Genomic DNA, 24,234 nt, shown 5'->3' with positions numbered 1-24,234 from the left:
TATAATCATAAAGTTTTATTACACTTGAAAATCAACCCCACACATCTCACCTTGTTTTCCCTTGCACTAAAGCCAAAATAACATACTGCAAAATTTAGCTTCTTAGAACACTAAACACTCTGCAATGTGAATATGTGAAACGTTTATTTCCAAATGTAATTATTACTGTTGAAAGTTGCATTTTTTAAACTAATACCATAGGTTTTAAAAAAACAAAAACATTAGGACAAATCACTTTTATTACAAATAACAATGCTACTTTTATTATAGAAAATATTGGATTTCTCTCAAGACATTTCAGCTGCAGATCATAAGACCATAAATAGCTGGCTTTAACAATCACTTCAGAATTCCAGTTAACTGTGGTGTCATTTTTGTTAACTGTTCACTGGTTCAGGCTACTTCAAAACTATGGTCAAATATTGCTATAAATCATACATAAAAATGGCTGCATTCAGATGGTCACATTACTTTAGTAAACAAACAGACACATATGAGCTATTTTTCCTCATTCTTATATATCTTACTGAATAATTACTCAGCATTTTTACAACACTAAGTACTGTACTTTATTCTATAGGGTCAATGGGGAAAATGTCAAATTAACTGGTGTATTACATTTTACCAAACACAGTATGAGTATGTTTTAGAACACACCAGTGCATGAAACCATAAAGTTGATTTTCATACTTTGATTTTATTCTAAACTGGTAAGCAGTAATTTGGAACTGCAATCCATATACATAGGCAAAAAGCTTATTTGTATCAGCTTATTAAATATATATATGACCCTCTGAACCATGCCAAATTTTTATCCACACTCCATGTCACAAACAAAACTGAAGTTGAACTGATGAAGTAAGGTATAAATAGCAACAGACTTCCATTTATAAAGATTGATACTAAGTCTATTATTATTGAAGGTGGAACAGGATGGACTAATTTATACAAGATTGTTATACATATATTTACAAAGGCAAGCAAAAAAACAAAACAACAACCAGTTTCCCAAATAGTCTGATTTTATATATATTTTAAATGAACTTAGGTTGACTCATTTATCCAAATATAATGATACTTTTAAACAGAATATGCTTCAAATATAAATTCATAGTTGGATGAAATATATCTTAAGTGCTATTAAGAGAAGCAGGCTGCAAAAATAGCTAGCCAATGTATGGGTGAGGCTACCAAAGAAATTATACACTTGTTACTAATCTAGTTCCATATATGGGAAACTGCTGAATTGTAGTAAAATCGTAATAGCCTATTGGCATAAGCACATGTACACTGAATCTCAGGTCTGAATTAACATCACCACAATTTTACCTTTGGTAATCATGACATACTCTTAAAACAAGTGCAGAAATATATGAACTCAAAAGTGCAAAAATACTCACAGATATACTCAACAGATCATATTGTCAAGTAAGGTATCTACAATCAAAGATTAATAGCCATATAATTCTCACATTCTGTCACAGTAGGCCTCCTAATTCAAAAAAGTTATAGAAAACAACACACTACAACTATGTTGAGTGAGTTCCTAAAGGTACTTCTCTTTGACCCTGTGACCACTGGGATATCTGGATTCAATCCAGAGTTGGAAGTATGTGGCAGGTAAAGTGAAAGGAAGCACATTTCTTATGACAATTCAAGGAAGAGCTGAAATTCTCCTAGCATCTAAAATGGACCTCCTCAAGAAATACTACCTTCAACTCTGAAGAACGTATTTATAGATTTTTGAAGTTTCCATTTCATAGTATAGTTTCAAAAATCTAATGTTAGCTTGAGTGATTTTTAATTGCTAAGAACAACCAAAATTGTGTGGCTGCAACATACATTTTCTCTGGGGTGTTGTTACATACTTGCCTTAGGAAAGGGTACATATATCATAAGGTGCATGAAAGAGTATGTTAGTTTCACTCTGAGCATCTGTATTATTATGCCACAAAAAGACAGTGTTGTATAGGTAGTATAACTGACATCCCATCCCATTCTCTTTATCTCACACTGCAAATATTTATCTCGGGAAAAACCCAGTAAGCAAAAGTTACTGTCAGCTGACTAACATACACAAAAGTTTGTTGATGGAACTTATTCCTTCTTACAGAGTAGCCAGTAAAAAGTGCTACTTAATTTCCAATTTATTAGAAAGCTTTTAACAAGTAGTCCACTGCTTTTCACGGCATTACAAATTGTGCTGCATCAGTATGATTATTGTAAAGTTAGAATTCTATTACCTTAGAGTGGTTTTCTCTACCAGCCATTCTCCTGATGTCTTAAGACCGGAGCTTTTAGCCACTACTCTGGAAACTTCCAGTCCCCACACATCTGAGGGTACAAACCACCTCTTCCCATACATCAAACTGTTTGCCGCTGTTATTCAAATATCTCTGGAAGATGATTATTAATAAGTATTGGAGATAAAATTGAGGGACTTGGATCCTAATTCCATCCAAACCACGAGCTCACTGGGATTAAAGGTGGCTCAATGGTTAGAGTGCAATACTGCAGGCTACTTCAGCTGACTTCTAGCTGCAGTTCAGCAGTTCAAATCTCACTGGCTCAAGGATGACTCAGCCTCCCATCCTTCCGAGGTGGGTAAAATGAGGACCCAGATTGTTGGGGGCAACATGCTGACTCTGTAAACTGCTTAGAGAAGGCTGTAAAAGCACTATGAAGCGGTATATAAGTCTAAGTGCTATTGCTATTGCTATTATGCTAAGCCATTTTGATTTGATTTGATTTGATTACATTTATATGCCGCCCTTTTCCCCAAGGGGACTCATTTTGTGGAAGCTGTAATGGTTTGTCTTATGTTAAGCCATAAACCAAGCAAATCACAGTGGCTTAATTAATATATCATAGCAGTAATTCATATATCTAATCATCTCATGGTTTACTAAGAACTAAGCCAAAACAGACTTTCTTCAAATGAATTTATCTCAGTTTCTCTACCTAAGAATGGGTTACAATGGGGCTTCTCAAAGATGTTTTGAAACTGTGAACATGGAATGACAGTAAAGTATTAGAATTACCATAATCCACTTTAAAACTGATCCTTGCAGATCAAGTGATTCCCATCTTAATTCTTATGCATTGATGGAAAACTGAAGTGCAAAATATTCATTCTATTGCACATATGCACTAAATCAGGTTTCAAAATAGAGATTTTTAAAAAAAATCATTTTATTTAGATGCCTAAGGATGCAATCCACAGGAATCTGTATAAGGTCCATGCAAATTAATGTAAAAAGCACTATTGTTCACAGAAATATCCCTGTGGGATGCATCATTAAGCTCTATTCACCACCTATATTATATACTGGCACAATTTAGCCACTTTATGCTATATTATGATAAACAATTACTCATGTATAAAACAGCATCTAAATGCCTCTATTTAATACACTTGTGTGCTTAGGAACAGATTAACATTCCTAATAAGTGCTTCATACACATTTTTGCTACATAAGGTGGTAGATAAAAAGTGCCCACTAGCATTCTGATTATTACTTTTTGATGCACTTGCACTATTTTGCTGTCTCATGTAGAAAAACTGTGAAGGGAAATGAAGCAGCTGGCACATTAGTCACAACATGATTAAGATAAAAATGTTACAGAAGTCCAATGTTATGATAGGAAACTAAGGCAATTAGCAAAATAAAATCCCAAGCCTTTGAGGAAAGTCATGAAAAATGTATGTCAGAAAAGCAATGCAAAGGTGTGCAAATCTGCTTTAAATTTAGACCAATACAGCTAGTTTCTGGAACCAACACAAAAATGATACAATTCTTACTAGTGCAAAATAGCATGATTATGCCAAAAAAAAAGCGTAGGATTCTTTCCCTTTCTTCTTCTTCTTTTTTTTGTGGGTATGTGATGCATTCATGATGGAGAACTTTTGTACATGTTCAAACTTTCTACAGATTTTAACATTTCTATGCCCATGAGAAATTAATAGTAGTGCATTTACACAGAATTTGCTTTTCATAACAGAAGTAACTAGTTCAGCAATTTGCATATTAGGATAGTCTCAAAGATTAAAATATGTGTTTGTAAACACTAGAAAAATCTTTACAAAAATGAATATATTAAAATATTCTATACATTTTAAGTTACTGTAAACAAAAGTATCTTTGTTACACTAAACATGGATACAAAATATAAGCCAGAGGAGAACAAATCTGCATATATATGAAATTCAGGTGGAACAGGAGCATAATCTACTCACTTGTGATTTGTCATACTTTGGGGACTGCATTTGATGTTTATCTTTTGGGTTCTACCTTATAATGTCATACCAATATAATTGTTATTAAGCCAAATGGTCAGAGTTTGCTGGAAGACCTGTACTGACCTATGGCATCACATCAGATTTGCCTTCATTCCAAAATTAGGTTGTTAGCCTATGCATTATGGGTATCATTAAAAAAAATTCTTTATGCAAAACTGTGTAGAAATAAGCTCTACTCAGCTCAATGGGATTTATACCTATTGCACAGGCCAGTGTTTTGCAGTCTGGCTTGCATTTTTTTATGTGGATACTAGAAGAAAGGAATCTTGACAGTGAACCTGCCAGAGAATTAATGGAGACATTTTCAATTTGCTTCTCAGGCAGCTGGTAAGAAGGCGTTAAAGCACTAGTTCTAGCCCTTATCTTTATTAAAACCAGAAAAAACTGTACTATCAAAAATTAACAATGCTGAATTTTGGTAAGCACTGTATCTTAATGCTATAGAAATAGGGATGACAGAGCTGCGTGGGCCTGTAGATTTTCCACAACTCCATTTTTAAATTAACTAATGTAATGAATTGATTGTGGTGTCCACAACAGTAACTGAATATAGCCCCCGCTTGTTGTTTTTCATGCTTAGGCTGGCCATCATGTTAACTCAAGAGTCTTTTAACCTCTCACTGGACAAAGGCACACAGCTGTATGCTGTCTCAGCACAAAACTATAATTCATTCTAAAGAGATAATTTTTATATGATGGCTTTCATTCTCTCCAAGTCACTCCCACAAATACTTTTGAAAACATGTAATTAGGCAGGGAAACAACTCTTGTTTAACAAGGATACATATTGCCTTGTTTCCTTTTTTTTTGATAAGGTTGATGAGACTCATACCCATGAATAAAGCTGTACATCAAAAGCAGCCCTATGCCACAAAAATGAATGAATAAAAGCCTAAGACAAATAACTTTTCTCTGAAATTGTTACTATTGTAAAAAGGTGACTCAATTAACCAGTATTAATGATTTTAAAAGGCCATTGTTATGCTGTTGAAAACCAAATAATTCACTTCCAGCATCTCTGATGCTATATATTTACAGCAGTCTTCAAACAGCTCATTCTACAATAGTTTTACAGACCATCATCCATGAGGATCTGAACACAAGCAAAGTTTTCAGGGACCCGCTTATTGGCTCCCCAAGCAAACCTCTGAGTTCTATTTTAAACATTTATAAATCTGTCCTGAAAATAATTTAAAGAGAAATTAGTATTTATGTAGTTTATATGCCTCCCATCTCACCAATAAGGTAACACATTATTCTTGCTCCTCCTCTGGTAGTTTTCTCTTTAAGCAATTTTCATAACACATCACATTGCTTTTTTAAATTGAATGAAATTTAAGCAGTAATTGAGCATCTATGTTTAGGAACACAAAGAGCCTTATTCAAACCATAATCTAACTCAAGATTGTCTACATTAATCAGGAGCAATTCTCTGAGCTTTCAGACAGGGCCTTTCCCAACCCCAGCTGGACTAGCCAGAGATTTTCCCTTGGCACCTTTCACATGCAAGGCACATGCTCAGTCATTGAGCTATGGCCCTTTCCTATGTGTTGGAAGCTAACACAATTGGGGATCTCTGTGTTAGGAGATGTAAGGAAGACTCTCCAAAAATTCAAATGATTATATAACCTTCTGGATAGTAGCCAGTGACCATGCTGGATAAAGTACAACCCAAAAATATGATCACTATAGGCCCAGTTTTTCAAGACTGTACCACGCTGATCTCAAGCTGGCATAAAATGAAATATTTGGAAGATTCGTAAAACTTCAAGAGTACTAACTGCCAATTCATAATCCACAGTGTAATGTCCTGCTTCTACTTTGAACTTGATGTTTTCATTTCTGTAAGGAAAGAGAAAGTTTTGTTACATCTTCAAGTATTCAGAACTTTCCATGAAATTTCTTTGTAACCTGAAAACTGGGTTTATTCTTGACTATCCAAATGAAACATTTTATACCAAATTGTTCACTGATGCTATATACTTTGAATAAAACAGGGATATGTAATTTTCAGTAATTATGGGCCACATATAACTTTTTTTTGGTAGGGCTAAAAATTGTGATAGAGCAACTATAAAAAAATGGGCAGAGTTACATTATATGCAGCGTTATGCAGCGTTATGCAGCGCTAGGGATGAACCGTTGCACTGTTGATCTTCTGATTGACAAGCTCAACGTCTTAGCTACTGAGCCACTGCAACCCTATTGCCTATCAATATTAAAATGCTACTATAATCTTTCCTCATGACGGTGTTGTTCTAGAGCCACAAGAAGTTGTGTGTAGATGACATTATTCTCCATACAGCAGAAGGTTTTTTCAACAAGGAATGAGGTTGATAGATAGCAATGGTGGGTTGCAGGCGGTACACCCTGGTATGGGCGTACTGGAACCTGCCCGAAGCACTAGGGACCGTTCTGGTACGGTGCTCCGGAGGGCCCACCAGCCTGCCCAAGCTACCTACCTGTGCTTTTAGCCTTTGGCGCGTCCGCGCATAGTGCATATGGCGCCTCGCAATGCTCCACCGAGCAGCTGGAGCGTCACGGAGGCTTGCGGAAGCATTGCAGGCAAGTACGATGCATGCTCACACCATGCGTGTGTGCGTGTGCGCATCCATGTGGGGGCCATTGCAACCGTACCGGTTGGAACGGAATCTGGAACCCACCACTGATAGGTGTTTTTCAAGTAAATTATGCTATCTATCAATCCTAGAATTCCCTGAACAGGAGAAGGCAACTGCTGGTAGTCCAAGAGACACAACTGTACCCACTCAAATTGTATTTGCAGACTTGCTACACGGAGTCTTGGTGCAGACTTATTTGATTTGTTGGTTAACTGTTTGAGCAAAGAAATATTGTCAAGGCTACCGAAACTACGTTATATAGAGCTAAATCTGAAAATCTGTCATATATATTCTTGAAAAATGTTTTCACATATTTCAATAGTCTTTGACTTATAACAGTTCATTTAGTGACCATTCAAAGTTACAACGGCACTGAAAAGAGTGCCATTTTTCATACTTACGACCACCGCAGCATCCCCATGGTCACGTGATTTATCTTTGGAAGCATGACAACTGGTTCATATTTATGACGGTTGCAGTGTCCCAGGTTCATGTGATCACCTTTGGCGGCCTTCTGACCCGCAAAATCAATGGGGAAGCCAGATTCACTTAACAACCATATTACTCAATTCAACAAGGGCAGTGATTCACTTAACAAACATGGCAAGAAAAGTCATAGACTGGGCCAAAATCCACTTAACAAATTCTCACTTAGCAACATAAATTCTGAGCTCAATTGTGGTCGTAAGTTGAGGACTACCTCTTTTGAGAAAGATTTTGAGTCAACCACTCAATTTACCTTGGAGCCATCGAACCTGTGTAGCAGGTCCGTATCCCCTCTCATTCTTGGCCGAAATCCTGAACACAATGGCCGGCTTGGATGTATGATCAACGTGAGCATTTGCAAGTTGGGCAGCAGTCACTGTACATGAGGTCTTAAGGCCACAATAGATTTTCATGAACATCAGTTGATTAGGATTTTCATGAAGCTGAGTGGTTCTTATTGCCAAATAAGCGGAATATTCCAAGATATTTCCCGAAGGGGAAACTGGAGGCTCCCATGAAAGATGAATACAGTCTGCACTCTAAAGGAAGAAGCAAAAAAACCCTCCTTTTACAATTCTAGAGAGGAAAAACACTGTAATTTTGTTCTCTAACTCATGGTATGTGCTGCTCAATACCGAGCAAAAAACTCAGAGGCACTATTCAGTTCATACATTGTACTACTGAGCCATAATATAGCTTTCTGGATTCTGGGTTAGTGTGTTGTAAAAATTCAATTCAAGACTGCAAATGTCCTGTGTTTCTGATTTAGTGTGATCTGGGAACAGAGTAATCAATGATTTATTCAATAAAACATGGTTAAATAAAACAGGCTTCTCATGATAAAGTGATCCGGGATTAAATATTGTCTTTCAAAACACATATGTCTGTGTTGAGATTATGACATCTTATGGTGTTTCAGTTATTTCTCCAGTAGGGTACATTTTGTGTGTGTGTGTGTGTGTGTGTGCGTGTGTGTGTGTGTGTGTGTGTGTGTATGTGTGGTGTGTGTGGTGTGTGTGTGTGTGTCAACATTAAAAATAATGGCTTTCTGTCTGGATGGTGACCTGATAGACAGAGAAAGGAAGCAGTATGCTTCCTCACATGTTTGGGCATACCAGGGGTTGTGACATAATACATATATACATATGTATACGTATACGCATATATATAGATATGGATATAGATACACACACACACACACACACACACACACACACATGTGTGTGTGTGTGTGTGTGTGGTTCTAGATATGAAAACAGAAGTTACATCATGACTAAAGCTGCTCCAAGATCCAGTGCTGGATTTAACAGTAAGATTTTTTCCATTAAGAATCCATATTGTTAACCATTGTACCAAAAGTCTGATGACTACTCAGAGGTTGGGGTTTTTTTTTTTTTTTTTGGTCAACTCAAAATTACTTACTTTGCTCACAATGCCTTATTTTTCCATTGCCGGCTTTTCCAAGGAACATTCATTTCTCTAAGCCTTTCATGAATGTTAACATTCCCTATTCAGATTTACACACAGAGAAGGAGGAAAGAAGGAAGAATTATTACCTTGCTAATTTTGACAATTGAAGGTGCTCCGGGAAATCCAGGGATGCAAGTCTTAAATTCACTGATTTTGCTGAAAGGCCCTACACCGCATCCATTAATTGCAGCAACCCTGAACCTGTATAAAGTGCCAGGAGCGAGATCCTGTTTCTTAAATAAACTGGCATTTGGAATATCTGTATTGTCTCCCTAAACATAAATAACATGAAAAGAAATAAATAATTATTTGCTTTTCTTAAAACACAGGTTCTAAAGACTCCTTATGTTCTAGATGAACGGTGTCAAACTCACGGCCCACGGACCAAATGAGTCATGCACTAGCCACGTCCACACCTGGTTTAGCGAAGGGGAGAAAAGTCATGATACGTCCTGTGACACTGCCGCAGTGGTGAGATACGACCGGTACGCCCTGGTACGGGCGTACCGGTGCCTGCTGGGAGCATCAGGTACCGTTCCAGTATGGTGCTCTGGAGGGCCCACGGTGGGAGGGCCCACCGTACCTGTATTTGAGCCGATCGGGGCTTTCACGTACGGAGCGTATGGTGCCTGCGCGACACTCCACCAAGCAGCTGGAGCATCGCAGGTGGTAAGTACACATGCGCATGCTGTGCGCGTGCTGATGGTGGACGCCCGGCCCTGTTGCAGTGCACTGGTTACAACGGGATGTAGAACCCACCACTGCACTGCAGTGACGCTGCGAGTTTGACACCCCTGTTCTAGATCGAATTTCCTATTAGGAAGAGCTTTCAGCATAGCTGCCTATTAAGCAAAACCAGCGTTGAATGTTTTTAAGATCCACTGGTGTAAATGGGAGAGTGGAATATATGATACATTTTCAAATGGCACATGAGATTTACCTCTGCTTAATTTGAGAATAGTATCAATGATTAACGTATAGAACTTAAAGCCCAAATGTTAAACGCCCCTGAACATCTTGGTTGTGGTTCCTATAAATATCTAAAAGTTACTATCAAACTGAAAATGTTAAACGTAAAATCACAAAATCATAATGATTTTTAATCTTAATCAAAATAAATCACGTTGAATTTCATTTGTATAAAAGCCGATGCAAATCTCTGCTTTTAAAAAAAGAAATAGGGTTCCCAAATTGAAAGAAGAAAAGTTTTTAAGGTTAACTGGCGTCAGAAAAAGACTATGTAAATACTACAAACCCATAACCACAACAACTAGAATGGCATAGGGCAGTGATGGCTAACCTTTTTGTCCTCGTGCTGACAGTGCGCACGTGCACACACCCATAATGCAATGCACACGTGACAACCCCACGTGCGCCCTGTGCCCCTGCACATGCGCCCCCCACACACACCGTTTTGGTCCTAGCAGGCCTCCCTGAAGCCCCCTGGGACCAAAAACAGAGCGGGGGAAGCGGGTGTGTGTGTGCAGCGCCCCCCCACGGCACCCCATTTTTGGTCCCAGGAGGCTTCAGGGAGGCTGTAGATTCACCATCATGGGCATAGGGCACAAGTTTGGTTAGTTCTTTACATAAGATACTAATTCCTTCATCTCAACTTCCAAGATCCAATCACCTCCCTACTTAATCTTGTTGTTACTATTTAATAGGAAAATTCAACTAACCTTCTTGCTGGAAAAAATCTTTTCTTCTTGCAGCAAATAAAACTGGCTCACTAATGCCGTGTTGCTTTGAAAAATCCCAACATCATTCCACTTTCGTTCTTGTGTCCTCACTCTTGAATTCTGCTTTGGTGGTGAAGTTTTCTATAATTCAAAGAGCAGCAGGCAGTGTTAAAAATATGGATGTTGTTAGGTAAGCTCCCCAGCTGTCTGTATGTGGTATTGCGTATCAACACCAACTCTCCTTTAGCTACGTCTGGTATAACCTGGGCCCATAACCAGTGTTAGGTAAGCTCCCCGTTGGGAAAGCGAGTGTGTTCAGAGAAGTGTTGTGAGAGTTGTGTTGGAGAACATACAAACCAGCATACAGACACACTGTAGTTTAAACAGGCTTTTACTTTCATGGAAATAGAGGTATCAGAGTCCATCAACAGTCCAAGTCATACACAGATAAGACAGTCAGTCATCAACGTCTTTCAGTTAAGGGATAATCCAAATAACATAGTCCATAATCATAAAACAGTCTGGTACTCAAAATTTGCTATTAGCACTTTCTAACAGCCAGCTTCCAAAACACTCAGATCAGATCAGCCCAGCATCTAACAAACAGAGAGCTAACAGTCATTCTGGCTCCCTCTTATGGCCGATTGAGGAAAACAGCAACCAATCACATTTTACAGTATGATTTAAAGAAACAGGTACAGCATTGCTATATGATTTATATATTGCCAACCCAACCGTTAAGATTATATTCCTAACAGACGTTTTCCACATCAAGAGTCTAATACATACAATTCAGTCTTGGAGACCTGAATGTGGAAGGAATTAAATCTCCCCCTCCACATCCTATGACAGCCCTACCAATGCTAGGAGGAGAGAGCAGATTATGTGATAGTACTACACATGTCAATTATCATTGACATAGGTAATCCTTGACTTACGACCATTTTATTAAAGACCATTCAAAGTTACAATGGCCTTGGAAAAAGTAACTTACAAACTGTGCTTCCATTTACAGCTGTAAAATGACTCTCATTATGACCAGTTGCAGTGTCCTGTGGCTACGTGCTTACGATTATGTCCAACAAAAAATATACATTGAGCTGGATTCACTGAATGACCAGTGTAAAAACTATTGTAAATGCAGGCCTGAAGCAACTTGTGACTGCAACGACTTGTGGAAAATCCCAATCCCAATTGTGGTTATAAAACTGCTTGTACAATGTATTAACGTCATCTTCTTTTAATGACCTCATACTCCCTTGTGGGGTGGAGTCTGGGAAACTGAATGGAGCTAGCGGAGTGTTTTAATGGTCGGATGCCATTCCTGTCGCCAAGGTGGAGTTTTGTTCAGCAGATACATTCTTAGTGTGCCCAGAGAGAGAGAAATCGAACTCACAGCCTCCCAATTGTGAGACAAGAACTCCACCTCTAGGCCACCAGAGCACTCCCAGTGTATTTAAGTCAACCAACCACTTATATACTAGCCCTCTGTGAAATATTCTTCATATAACTCCATGCTGCAGAAAAGTCAAGACAGCAACTGAAATCAATTTGATGTCATAGTTGCCAAGGCTATGTTAAACTAATGCATTTTATAGAATGAGCAATTAAGGCACATAGGGAATAAAAGTTGTCAAGTCTGCAAATGGTGTGACTGACTCAGTTTTCTCTAACTGAGGAAACTGATAACATAAAATACTGATCTTTCTCTAAGTGATAAATCTTATTGTGAATATCTGCTGCTCAAAATGTGTCATGTACTTACAGGTGATTGAACAGCTGAATCAAGAGGGTTAACAACTGTGGCTCTAGTTGAGGGCACTGGAGACTCTTTAACTAGGAGAAAGACATTTGAAAATTCTTTTACTACAGGTACAAACACTTGCAAAGGTAAATCCATCAACAGTGGAAATCTCTTTATCTCTTTCAGAGATAACGTTCCATATCATTTCTGTTGTACAGACAAGAAGCAAAATGCTGGCTTTCTACTTGGAAAGCAACTGACAAACTGCCTGTAATGCATGACTATCAAGAACAGATATATACCAGTATGCTGAATGAAAAAAAAATATTCCTGTCGCCAAGGTGGAGTTTTGTTCAGCAGATACATTCTTAGTGTGCCCAGAGAGAGAGAAATCGAACTCACAGCCTCCCAATTGTGAGACGAGAACTCCATCTCTAGGCCACCAGACCACTCCCAGTGTATTTAAGTCAACCAACCACTTAGAATTAAATTGAATTCAAGTTTATTCAGGTTTATGAATGCAAAATTAAATAAAATAGCTTCATTTTTAAAAAGTAATCAAGGGCAACCAAGATTTAAAATCCTACATTTTCATGTGGGATCTTCGACAAGATATTGTACATTTACCAGATTCCAGGCTTTAAAAAAAACAACATTCCTTCGCCTACATTTTTTGGAACAAATTAAAAATACATGGCACAATGAATATTAATATGCTTAATAATATTAAGTACTGCAAACAGTTTAAATTGTAAATTTAGATGTCAGTTAATTAAAACTTGGAATATTTATAGCCCAACTTTATTCAAAATATAAACTAAATATATGGAAACAAATAATTGATCTCACGTGCAACAAATCTCCACCATTGTTTTTTTTTAAATGCAGTTTTAAAAACATAGTTATTTGTAACTCAAATATCTAAACTTCATTCATACAGCATAATTTCATATACTGCATATGTATCGAAAGTTAAAAATGGCAAAAAAGTAATATCTACATTCAATCCAAATTAAATATTATTTCCAATTGAGAAGAAAATCAAAAGAAACCTAACATTGCAATTTTCTAAAAAAAAATCCATAAGGTATAAGAATAAGGGAAGACTGAATAAAATTATTACACTAAAAATTAAACAGTTCCGGTTGAGAAATCTCAAAATATAGATCATCTGGCAAATTAAAAGAGTCTTATGGCTATTTGATTGGCCCAGGTTGTCCTCACCTATATTAGGAGCAGATATGCTTATTTGTATCTTAAAAAACTCATTTGATCACAGTTTTGCTTCATAAACCAATGCATGAACAAATCTTTATACCTGCACACACGCTGAAAAATTGGAAACTGTTCTATCTTCCCTAGCTTCCAATTTCATCTGAACTTCAAATATGGTGGGATGAAACCCACAAATGGAACATACAGCTAGAAGGATTTAAATTATTTAAAAGAAATAGACCAAATAAAAGAGGAGGTGGAGTTGCACTATATAAGAAATAACTACCAGCATGAACTCTCTGACAAATTGAAAGACAAAAAAGTTAAGTATAAAAAGTTTAAAGAGGGGGACATAACTAAGGCAGAACATCAGCAAATAGCCCGAGCCTGTAAAGATGAAGTAAGGAAAGCTAAGGCTCACAATGAAGAAAGGCTTGCCACAAAAGTAAAAAATAACAAAAAAAAGCTTCTTCCAACATGTTAAAAACAAGAAAAAGGTTAAGGAAACAATTGGTCCATTGCTGGGAGAAAGTGGTAAGAAGGTGACAAGCAACAGGGAGAAAGCAGAACTATTTAACTCATTTTTTGCACCTGTCTTTACACAAAGGGATAAAACAGTCCAACCTATCAAAAACAGCACCACAAAAATCAGATTAGGAACACAAATTGAAATAGGGAAGAAAATGCTAAGTGAGCACCTGTCTACCCTAGACGAGTTCAAATCACCAGGACCGCACGGATTACACCCCAAGGTTCTGAAGGAACTGGCAGATGAGATCTCAGAACCACTGAACTATATCTTTCCGAGATCCTGGAGCACTGGGGAATTGCCAGAGGATTGGAAAAGAGGTGATGTGGTTCCCATCTTCAAAAAAGGGAAAAAAATAGATCCAGGAAACTATAGACCTATCAGTCTGACCTCAATACCAGGAAAGATTCTTGAAAAGATAATCAAGCAACAAATTAGCGAACACCTAGAAATAATAGCCAAAAGCCAACATGGGTTTGTCAAAAACAGATCATGCCAGACTAATCTTATTGCAATCTTTGATAATGTGACAAAATTAGTGGACCAGGGGAATGCCGTCGATATAGTTTACTTGGACTTCAGTAAGGCATTTGATAAGGTAGCCCATAACCTACTACTAGATAAAGTAGAAGAATGTGGGTTGGACAGCATCACCACCAGATGGATTCATAACTGGCTGACCAACCGCACTCAACGTGTAGTCCTCAATGGAACTGCATCTACATGGAGGGAAGTATGCAGTGGAGTACCCCAAGGCTCTATTTTAGGCCCAGTACTCTTCAACATCTTCATCAATGATTTGGACGAAAGAATAAATGGGGAATTCATCAAATTTGCAGATGACACCAAGCTGGCAGAAATAGCCAACACTCCAGAAGACAGGCTTAAGATACAGAAGGATCTTGACAAACTTGAACATTGGGCACTATCTAATAAAATGAAATTCAATGGTGAAGAGAGTAAGGTTCTACATTTAGGCAAGAAAAACGAAATGCACAGGTACAGTATAGGTGGTACCTTGCTCAATAGTAGTAACTGTGAGAGGGATCTTGGAGTCCTAGTGGACAACCATTTAAATATGAACCAGCAGTGGGCAGCAGCTGCCAAAAAAACCAACACAGTTCTAGGCTACATAAACAGAGGGATAGAATCTAGATCACATGAAGTGTTAATACCACTTTATAATGCCTTGGTAAGGCCACACTTGGAATACTGCATTCAGTTTTGGTCGCCATGATGTAGAAAAGATGTGGAGACTCTAGAAAGAGTGCAGAGAAGAGCAACAAAGATGATTAGGGGACTGGAGACTGAAACATATGAAGAACAGTTGCAGGAACTCGGTATGTCTAGTTTAATGAAAAGAAGGACTAGGGGAGACATGATAGCAGTGTTCCAATATCTCAGGGTTTGCCACAAAGAAGAGGGAGTCAAACTATTCTCCAAAGCACCTGAGGGTAGAACAAGAAGCAATGGGTGGAAACTAATCAAGGAGAGAAGCAACTTAGAACTGAGGAGAAATTTCCTGACAGTTAGAACAATTAATCAGTGGAACAGCTTGCCTCCAGAAGTTATGAATGCCCCAACACTGCAAGTCTTTAAGATGTTGAATAGCCATTTGTCTGAAAAGGCATAGGGTTTCCTGCTTAGGCAGGGGGTTGAACTAGAAGACCTCCAAGGTCCCTTCCAACTCTGCTATTGTATCGTATCAGGGGTTTTCAATTCAATTGCATAGAACATGAAGGATGTGTGTTTTTGTTTTATTTTTATAGTTTTCTGATGCATAATGTACACTGAACATGGCATGTGAATATACCAAGCCGGGCCATTAAACCAGCTTTAAATTATAGATTAATATTCATCTACAATTTAAAGCTGGTTTAGTGGCCTGGCTTGGTATAAACCTGGCAACCATTTTTTCTCAGTCTGAATGAAGTAAGGAATTACGGTTACTATATTATTTATTGATTCAAGCAAAGGCAGTGCTTGCATGTATTATAAAAACCTATTCATAGCTTGGTTAAGTGTTAGATATGTACCATATTTTTCGGAGTATAATATGCACCTCCCCCCCCCCCAAAAAAGAGGGTGAAAACGTATAGACTCAATACAGCATTTTTAGCCTCCCTAAACCCGCCCCCTTCACAAAAATTGACATGCAGAGGGTTTGGGAGGCCTGCAAAGTGTTCCTGGGGGCTGTGGAAAGCAAAAATAAGAGAAAAATGAGTCGCTTTTTGCTCGTTTTTGCGCCCCCCCCCCCAAGGAGCACTCTACAAGCTTCCTAAAAGCTATGCATGCCATATTTTTGCTTATTTTTGCCCCCCTTCAGCTCCCAGGAGCACTTTGCAGGCCTTTCAAACTCTCTGCATGCCCCGTTTTTCACAAAAAAATGAGACGTGCAGAGGGTTTGGGAGGTCTGCAGAATGCAAAAACCTTTTTAAAATTTATGTCTTCAAAATCTTGATGCGTCTTATACTCTGGTGCATCTCATATTCCAAAAAATATGGTACATCTTGATGCTATTCGAGAAATGGAGTTCTAGAACCACCATGAAAAAAACCCATAATGAATGTGATTCAAAATGGAAAACATCACTGACTTCCAGGTTTGAACTACCTGTTGATAATAATGAAGTTTCATCTTTTGCAACTGCCCCGTTTGATGAGTTGGTTCTAACAGCCTGCTGGGTTACTATATTTTGTGTGGTGGAGGCTATGCTAGGTGTAGAAGTATCTACTTGGGGAGATCTTGAATCAAAGTCAAGTAATTCATTTAGATTTGCTGATATCTGAGGGCCTGAAAGGAGAGAAAAGCAAAAGCCCATCACATATGATCCCAAGATAGAAATCAATAGATGTTTGTTTCCTACAGAAATTCTTTTCTTCAGATGTAGCTGGGACGTCCATGCAGCAAAATGGCTTAATAACGTGGTTTTAGGTCTTTGGGGTATATAAGATGTCCATTTTGAATGTTTATTCGCATTAAATCTATTTTAAAAACTTATTAAAATCAAATCAAAGAGGGGGCGGTGTCTCTACATGGTTTTGTCTGGGATGCTCATTTTCACAGAATGGGACAACTCGCCGTGGCCATCTCGCCACAACCAACTCGCTGTGGGGACAACTTGCCACGGGACAATTTCACACGGGATAACTCTCTGTGATAAACATTCTCCGCCACTGTTGCGCTGACATTATTTCCATTGACAAAAATAACAATAAAAATATATTAATAAAAATCAAAGCGTTGATATCCATTCTTATCCCTCAGACATCTGGAACCACACTTGACAAATAAGTTTTAACTTAGTGCTGCTTACCTAAAGTGCTAGCAGGCAAACATAAAGGGACATTGGACTCTTTGGAAACGGAATGGTTTTTCTTCGTATTTTCAGTTTCTGGAATCTTGGCCTTAGCCTCTGAAATGGAAATTTGCACCTAGACAGAGAAGACAAGCACCAATTTCTCTGTAGTAACCACTGTGTTTATGGCTATCAGCATCTAAGGACTCTTGATTCTGCTTCTGGTTGGAAACCAACAGCTTTATGAATCTTTCGCCCAATAGTCTCTATAGCAGTGTTTCTCAACCTTGGCAACTTGAAGATATCCGGACTTCAACTCCCAGAATTCCCCAGCCAGCAGATGCTGGCTGGGGAATTCTGGGAGTTGAAGTCCAGACATCTTCAAGTTGCCAAGGTTGAGAAACACTGCTCTATAGATTTTATGGTTTATATAGGAACTAATATCTGAACTTTTTTTTGGTTGGGGTGTGTGTGTGAGTTAGCATAGGTTCTGAATTCATTCTGCTGAGGGAAGGAGAAATATCCCCTTTGGCCCCTAATCACCTGAACGTTGGTGTCTATTGCTATATCCTCCCATATGCTGCTGGGTGAGGGGAAAACTGGCCCCCAAAAGCAGGATGTGCTTTGCTCTCACAAAGTCTTGGATTGGGCTTCCCAATCCACTCTAAAAGTCATCCCTGAGTTTATAGTTCTAATAAGGCAGTGATATATATCATGGTGATATAATGACCCCTTTTTTAAAAATCCATCCAGCGACTGGGTTCAGAGGCCCAAGAACTCTCCAATGGGTCTGATGGCAAGCTTGGGTTTGGTGCTACTTTGGGTAGGATAAAAAGAAACTCAAGATATCTTAATTTGGGATGAGGAACAAGTGTTAGAGCGCCTTCAGGGTGGATACATAGGCATGGTCTACCAGATGATGCCTTTGTTGATTAGGAAAGCAATGAGAAAAAAAGGTGTGATAGGCTGGATGGTTGGGTGGGTACAGAGGTGAAATCTAATTCCCCCCCCCCCCAAAACCGGTTCTGTGGGTGTGGCTTGGTGGTGGTGATGGGTCATGTGACTGGGTGAGGATGGCCATTTTCCCCCACTTTATAAAGCATTTTTTCTTTAAATGCTTTAAAAAGCTTCCAGCAATCATGCAGCTCAGCTGTGAGCCGTGTGATCATCGGAAGCTTTTTTTTTTACTACCGGTTCGCAGAACCAAGGACAATCGTCCCTACCGGTTCAGCCGAACTGGGCCGACCCGGATTTCACATCTGGGTGGTTGTGAGTGGCATCACCATACTGCTGAATCCTTGGATATGTAACGTTTGCATGTTTTGTCCTAGTTAGCCAACACAAGGGAGATTTGATTAGGCAAAATTAGTATTTTGGCTTTAGGACAGCTACTAGGTAATAAGGGTTTTGTTTGCTAATAATCATATAGACCACTTACACTGTAACTTTTGAGCACATATTCATATTATTTGAAAAAAAAAGTCCTAATAATATCCTTCACGGTATTAACTTACATTGCTTGAGGCACTGAGAGTTTTGGGGTGGAGATCCAGTTTAGTTCCTGGAAGAAGGACAATATTAATTCATTTTAGAACTTGCTGCATAAGAAAAGGGGGAGAGGGGATGCTGTTCTATGTAAAGGTACAAATAGTTAAAGGAATTAAAGGCAAGAAGACCCTCCCATCGATTCCGAGATGAATGAATTAATCAATCTAGATAGTGGGCACAATTCAGTAAAGCCTGGGAAAGTTTAATTCTAAATAATCAATCAGGACCAGGAAATGTTCACTGTTTTGAGTAATGTTTTTTTTTTTAAAAAAAAGGAGACAATTTCATTTTGCCTTTCATTTTTTAATTTTCTGCCAAAAACAGCCACCCACAATCCTGGAACAAAGATTGATAAAGAAATCAGAAATCTCCAGCTTGATCAATTATTATTCTTTTGTTAATGTAATATCTAGATAGGCAATTAATTTTCCCAAGGGGCCACATTAGAAACTGGGGCTGTTATTCTGGCCAAACCAATAGGCTGAACTTAATTCTGCTGCTGGTGCCAATGTGCTGAGGGAGGAAGGAATGTGGAGCCTCACTTCAGCCCAGCTGCTTCTGCCGCAGATGCAGAAAAGCTCTTTCTCTTGTCAGTGAACTAAAGGAGCACGCTTGTCTTCTTCTCCTGCCCCTCCAGCACTCTTAATTACATTTTATTTTGTAACTTCCAAGTGGCCTCACATGGGCCAGAAAGGGACAGCCAAAATGCCCAGGTCTGATGTATATGATGGGTTGATCTGAAGCTCAAATGACATTTTTAAAGATTTGCAGTTCTGACTTTTTAAGTTTCTTTAAGAAAGAGCATTGCTCAGAACCTGAACCATTGTTCAGGTTGCTTCAAATATCCATACTATGCTTTCTTTTCATCTGTGAAATCTTTTGGTTTGTTGTAAGATTTAAACTCTCCTCTGACATTTGAAAGGTACACTATAAAATCAATCTTTATAAGACAAATTGGGTCCTTTTGTCACTTTATGCTTTGCTTGCTATGTCCTGACCTGAGGAAGGCAGGTTGGGTGATGATATGCACCAATCTCCAACAGATCAGCAAGATCTTAGAATGGAAGTTAGGCCAGAATCAATCCCAAACCACAAGAGACATTCCAGAAAAAAAAGAGAGTTATGCAACTATTTTACTCATGTAACTTATAAACTTGCTGGGAAATGTGCTACTTTACCTTGCACACAGGATGACTGTGGCTCAGGTGTCACAGTAAAGGATACGTCAGTTGCAACCGGTGTGGGCACATCTAAATGTAGTTGAAGAAGGTATCCTTCAACAGTAGGAACTTCGTCCCATTTAACTTGAAATGAATTAGTTGTAGCTCTGATCAACTGTACCTGCGATGGTGCTGGTGGTTTCTCTTAAAAGAGAAGAATGCAATTACAATAAAATGAAAGACTTTTTTAAAGATTTTAAATTTTCTAATACAAGCATTATATACACAGCATGCTTCAGAAAAGGAGCAAATGTTCTCAAATGAGGAGAAGGAACACACATTAATATTGTAAAGACAGTCCAAGCCTATCTAATATCTAGTGTCAAAACTCTACAAGAGTGTATCTCAATCTCAACCACTTTAAGACGTGTGGAGTTCAACTTCAAGAATTCCCCCCCCCCCCCAAAGATTCTCTCTTGATACCTGAACCTATAGGCACAAAATTCCTCAATATCCTTTGTTTGGACAGTTTTGATTAGAGGAGAAAATGATGGTTTGCTCAGATATGTAAGCTGGGAAGGAAAAGGAAAAGGCTTAAAGTAGTTTCTTAATTCTTCAAACTACAGGGCAGGCATAACAGTAACAGATGTTAGAATTGAAATGTTAGAACTGGAATGTTAAAATGGAATCAAACACAGGATCCTTCATTAAGCGAGTCCTTATTTACTGAACTAATTTAACTGCCTATTGTTCTCATAACAATAAACAATAAAGTAACCACGTTTCAGCCTTGTGGATTGTGTAAATCCAGCCTAAGTGTGGAGTCTCAGAAGAGAGCAATTCTTACCTACATTACCTGATTTTTTAAAAGTTTCAAAAACAGAAAAGCAAATACATTTAAATCTGAGCAAGTTTTTAATCACCATCAATAATGTTATCAGAAAGTATTAGGTAGACCACTCACCTGTATCTAGATACCAAAGATCTTTGCAACAAACTTGATTGTTCCAAGCTTTCCTGTAGCCGTCTCTGCCACTCCATATATACAAGCGAGAGCCAACAATGACTGTGCAGTGGCCAGCTCTTGGACCTGGTAACACATTGTTTTTGTCTTCTTGACAATCTGGGATTAGATTTATCCATTCTAAAGTATCTGATAACAAATTAAATAAAAACAAATTAATATTTGACGGGATTAGGATTTAATCAAATTAACTCTACGCCAACTGCTTAATACACACTAACTCACAATGAGCAAGTTCATTCTTACCACTGTTTATTGGAGGTAGAAAAACAAAATAAACCAGGAAATCCTATAAAATCTATGCAATGTACATAGTTATTAACTAGAGTTAAACTAGCAACAAGTCCGACAATAGTTGTTTACTGACTTAAAAGATATCATGGTTTGTTTAGTCACCCTATTCACATATTTAAACTATTTAAACTAGGGGACTGGAGGCTAAAACATATAAAGAATAGTTGCAGGAACCGGGTATGTCTAGAATTCCAGTTGATGAATGTATGAGACAAAATCATGTTGGTAAAATTACAGTCGGACTTCTGGGGGAGGAGCCTGTCGCCGACGGGAGCTCAATGGAGCTCCTCTCAGAGTTCTGGTCTGTATATCTTATAAGATCTATAGATATCTCCCCTTTCTGGCAGAAAGGGGCAGGGAGAAGGTCAGTCGTTAGGATCTCTTTGTAATTCACAGCTTTTTTCTTCGCTGTGAACGGAGAAGAGGTTCAACAATAGCTGAGCTTTTACTCCAGCCAGTTCTTCTCAGCTGCTTTTTTTTTGCAGCTCTAGGCAGGTTGCCCCCCCCTCAGGACAAAGCTAAGCTATTTAAAAATCAATCCGAGCGGGGACCATTCCTGAGAAATCTCTTCTATTATTATTCAAAATACCAGCTTCAATTTTGTAAAAGGCTTATTTGTCTAGCTGCGTCACAAGATGGCGATCTTATAGCTTTTGCGTTTGATGTGACGTACTCAATCAGCCCTACTCTCCTGAAGACCTCTCCGTATCAACTGTTAAAAGATTACAAATAGTATCCCATCTAAAACTGAGGGGAGCAGAGACTTTGTTTGTTGGCTTGTTTGATTGCTCGTTTTTTTATTTTTTTATTTTTTTGGAATGGCTCCCAAATTGAAGCAGAAGCGCTTCCTTAATAACACATCTCAAGAAATTGCTATAAAGTCGCTGCCCTTGCCTCCTACGCCCTCTACTGGAGATTTGTTAACGCAAGAATTTCTTTTCGAAACCCTTAACAATTTCAGACAGGAAATCAATCAACTTATATCGGATTTATATGATAAATTTGATGCTAAAATTGCTCAAACAAAGGAGGATATGATCGGAATTATGACAGTTATGACAGACTATATTGCCGGAATGGAGGATAAATTGGAACTTTTGGAAGAAACCAACTCTAATTTGACATCCAAAATTCAAACGTTACAACAGGAAATTGAAAATGCTCAAAAACAACTTGTCATGATAAATTATAATAAGACTGCGTTTGCAATAAGAGTTAGAGGACTGCGTGAAAAGGAACAGGAGAATTTGAAACAGACCTTCTTTGAGGCTCTTAGTCGTTCGGTGGGAAGTCCGGGACTTAACTTTGATTGGCAGATTCAAAAAATTTACCGCCAGAACTCGTGTGCAGCAAAACAGCGACAGCTTCCGAGGGATATAATTATATATTTCACCACAAGGGAATCCAGAAATGTGATAATACAGAAGCTTTATAATAAGAGGCTGAGAATTGATGGACAGGACTTGGTTGTTTTTAAAGAAATACCATCTCAAATATTAAGAGCAAGGAGAGACTACACCTTCTTAACTGAAGAACTCAGAAATTCTCAGATACCATATAAATGGGAAGTCCCAGCTGGCATTACAGTCACATTTGAGAATCAAAAACATCGTCTTAATTCTGTTTGTGAAGCCCGAGATTTTTATTACAAGATTTTGAAGGCGGGACTTCCTGATTCATCCGGACTTGGAGAGAGACAAGGAGAAGGAGAAGACAAGCAGCGGGACACGTGGCTACAAGGCGGAGGGCGTTGTTTCCTCTTCCGGAAGGGCAGAAGAGTAAAGAATAAAGATTCAGCGATGCTTTTAAAATACTTTTCAAATTTTTAGTCCGAATAAAATTTCATGATTCCTGTCTGGTATAAAATGGCAAAGTTGTATATCGATGATGAGACATGGAGGCTGAAAGAAGCGCTGCTGATTTTGGACATATATTGTATATAAGATTCGTTTGAACTCTAACTTAAATTGCGCATGAATTATTTTTCCAGGCGAGGAGAGCGGAGATCGTGATTTTCTTGAGTTGTGGTTTGGGACGAACGGAGTTGGGAGGTGCGGGGGAGATGGAAGGGTAGCGAAAGTTTAATTATATTACTCTGAGTCAGAATGTAAGCTGATTTTTGTATGAATTGCTATTTGAATATAAGGTTAAGAAAGATTAGTCGGAGAGTCTCCAGGAAGGTGGAGTAAATATGAGGAGCAATGGATGAGGATAAAATATATATGTGGACACGGGTAAAGGCAGGGTGGAAGGTATAAAATTTATATGTGGATGTGGGTAAGGGCAGGATGGGAGGTGTTGGAAATGAAAAATGAAAGAAGTACTTGAGTCTAATGGCTTTATAGAAAGGTTTGGATATTTGGATAAAAAAGAGATAAATTAAAGGTTTGGATATATAGATAAAGTAATAAGGCCCTTAGCTGGAGAATTCCATTTGACTAATTTACTTGGTTCTAATATAGTTTGAAATCCTGCAAGTAATAAAATAATTGAAATTAGGAATGAGGTACATTGTTTAAGATTTAAAGATGATGGGAAGCTGTGTTAATGTAGTGGGATTATTGATTTTTCCTGTTTTTCCTTTTTTGTGTGTGCGTCTTGTTTTTCTTTTTTTTCTTTTTTCTTTTTTTACTATTTCTCTTTTTTTGTTTTTCCTTTATCTTTTATCTTTTAACTTTAAAGTTAGTTGGTTTTAATATACCCCAGTGCTTGATAAAGAATTATGCCGGGTATGGGACCTGGGAAGTCGTAAGGGGGTTAGGGAGGGGGGTCTATCGGGGGGAGGGTGGAAATACAGTTTCAATTCTTAGAACAATAAGAATGCACTTGTATACTGTTGCTCTCTTTTCTTTTTTTTTCTTTTTCT

At 38.2% G+C, this 24,234-nt stretch overlaps 1 protein-coding gene across 3 annotated transcripts in view; it reads right to left on the bottom strand.

Moving 5' to 3' along the window:
• Window positions 1–2,795: 2,795 nt before the first annotated feature.
• Window positions 2,796–24,234, bottom strand: part of HCFC2 (host cell factor C2) — a 36,459-nt gene continuing 15,020 nt past the window's right edge. Inside the window, exons 7-16 of one of the 3 annotated variants that reach the window (XM_087723078.1) lie at window positions 21,015–21,203; window positions 20,069–20,254; window positions 18,857–18,903; window positions 17,361–17,478; window positions 16,658–16,837; window positions 12,322–12,392; window positions 10,557–10,697; window positions 8,964–9,149; window positions 7,661–7,946; window positions 2,796–6,142 (exon numbers count right to left, since the gene is read on the bottom strand). In XM_087723078.1, the coding sequence (XP_087579204.1) occupies window positions 6,117–6,142; window positions 7,661–7,946; window positions 8,964–9,149; window positions 10,557–10,697; window positions 12,322–12,392; window positions 16,658–16,837; window positions 17,361–17,478; window positions 18,857–18,903; window positions 20,069–20,254; window positions 21,015–21,203 (1,430 nt within the window). In that variant the 3' untranslated portion in view covers window positions 2,796–6,116. The remainder of the gene's footprint in view (window positions 6,143–7,660; window positions 7,947–8,963; window positions 9,150–10,556; window positions 10,698–12,321; window positions 12,393–16,657; window positions 16,838–17,360; window positions 17,479–18,856; window positions 18,904–20,068; window positions 20,255–21,014; window positions 21,204–24,234) is intronic. The other 2 variants (XM_087723076.1, XM_087723077.1) reach the window with 2 other exon arrangements.

This window comes from Thamnophis sirtalis, unplaced genomic scaffold (genome assembly GCF_051295495.1).
Source record: "Thamnophis sirtalis isolate CommonGarterSnake01/CBP01778 unplaced genomic scaffold, rThaSir2_p1.2 scaffold_9, whole genome shotgun sequence".
In the NCBI taxonomy this organism is placed as follows: domain Eukaryota; kingdom Metazoa; phylum Chordata; class Lepidosauria; order Squamata; family Natricidae; genus Thamnophis; species Thamnophis sirtalis.
The sequence above is the reverse complement of the archived record's forward strand: the minus strand, read 5'-3'. Positions and strand labels throughout refer to the sequence as shown.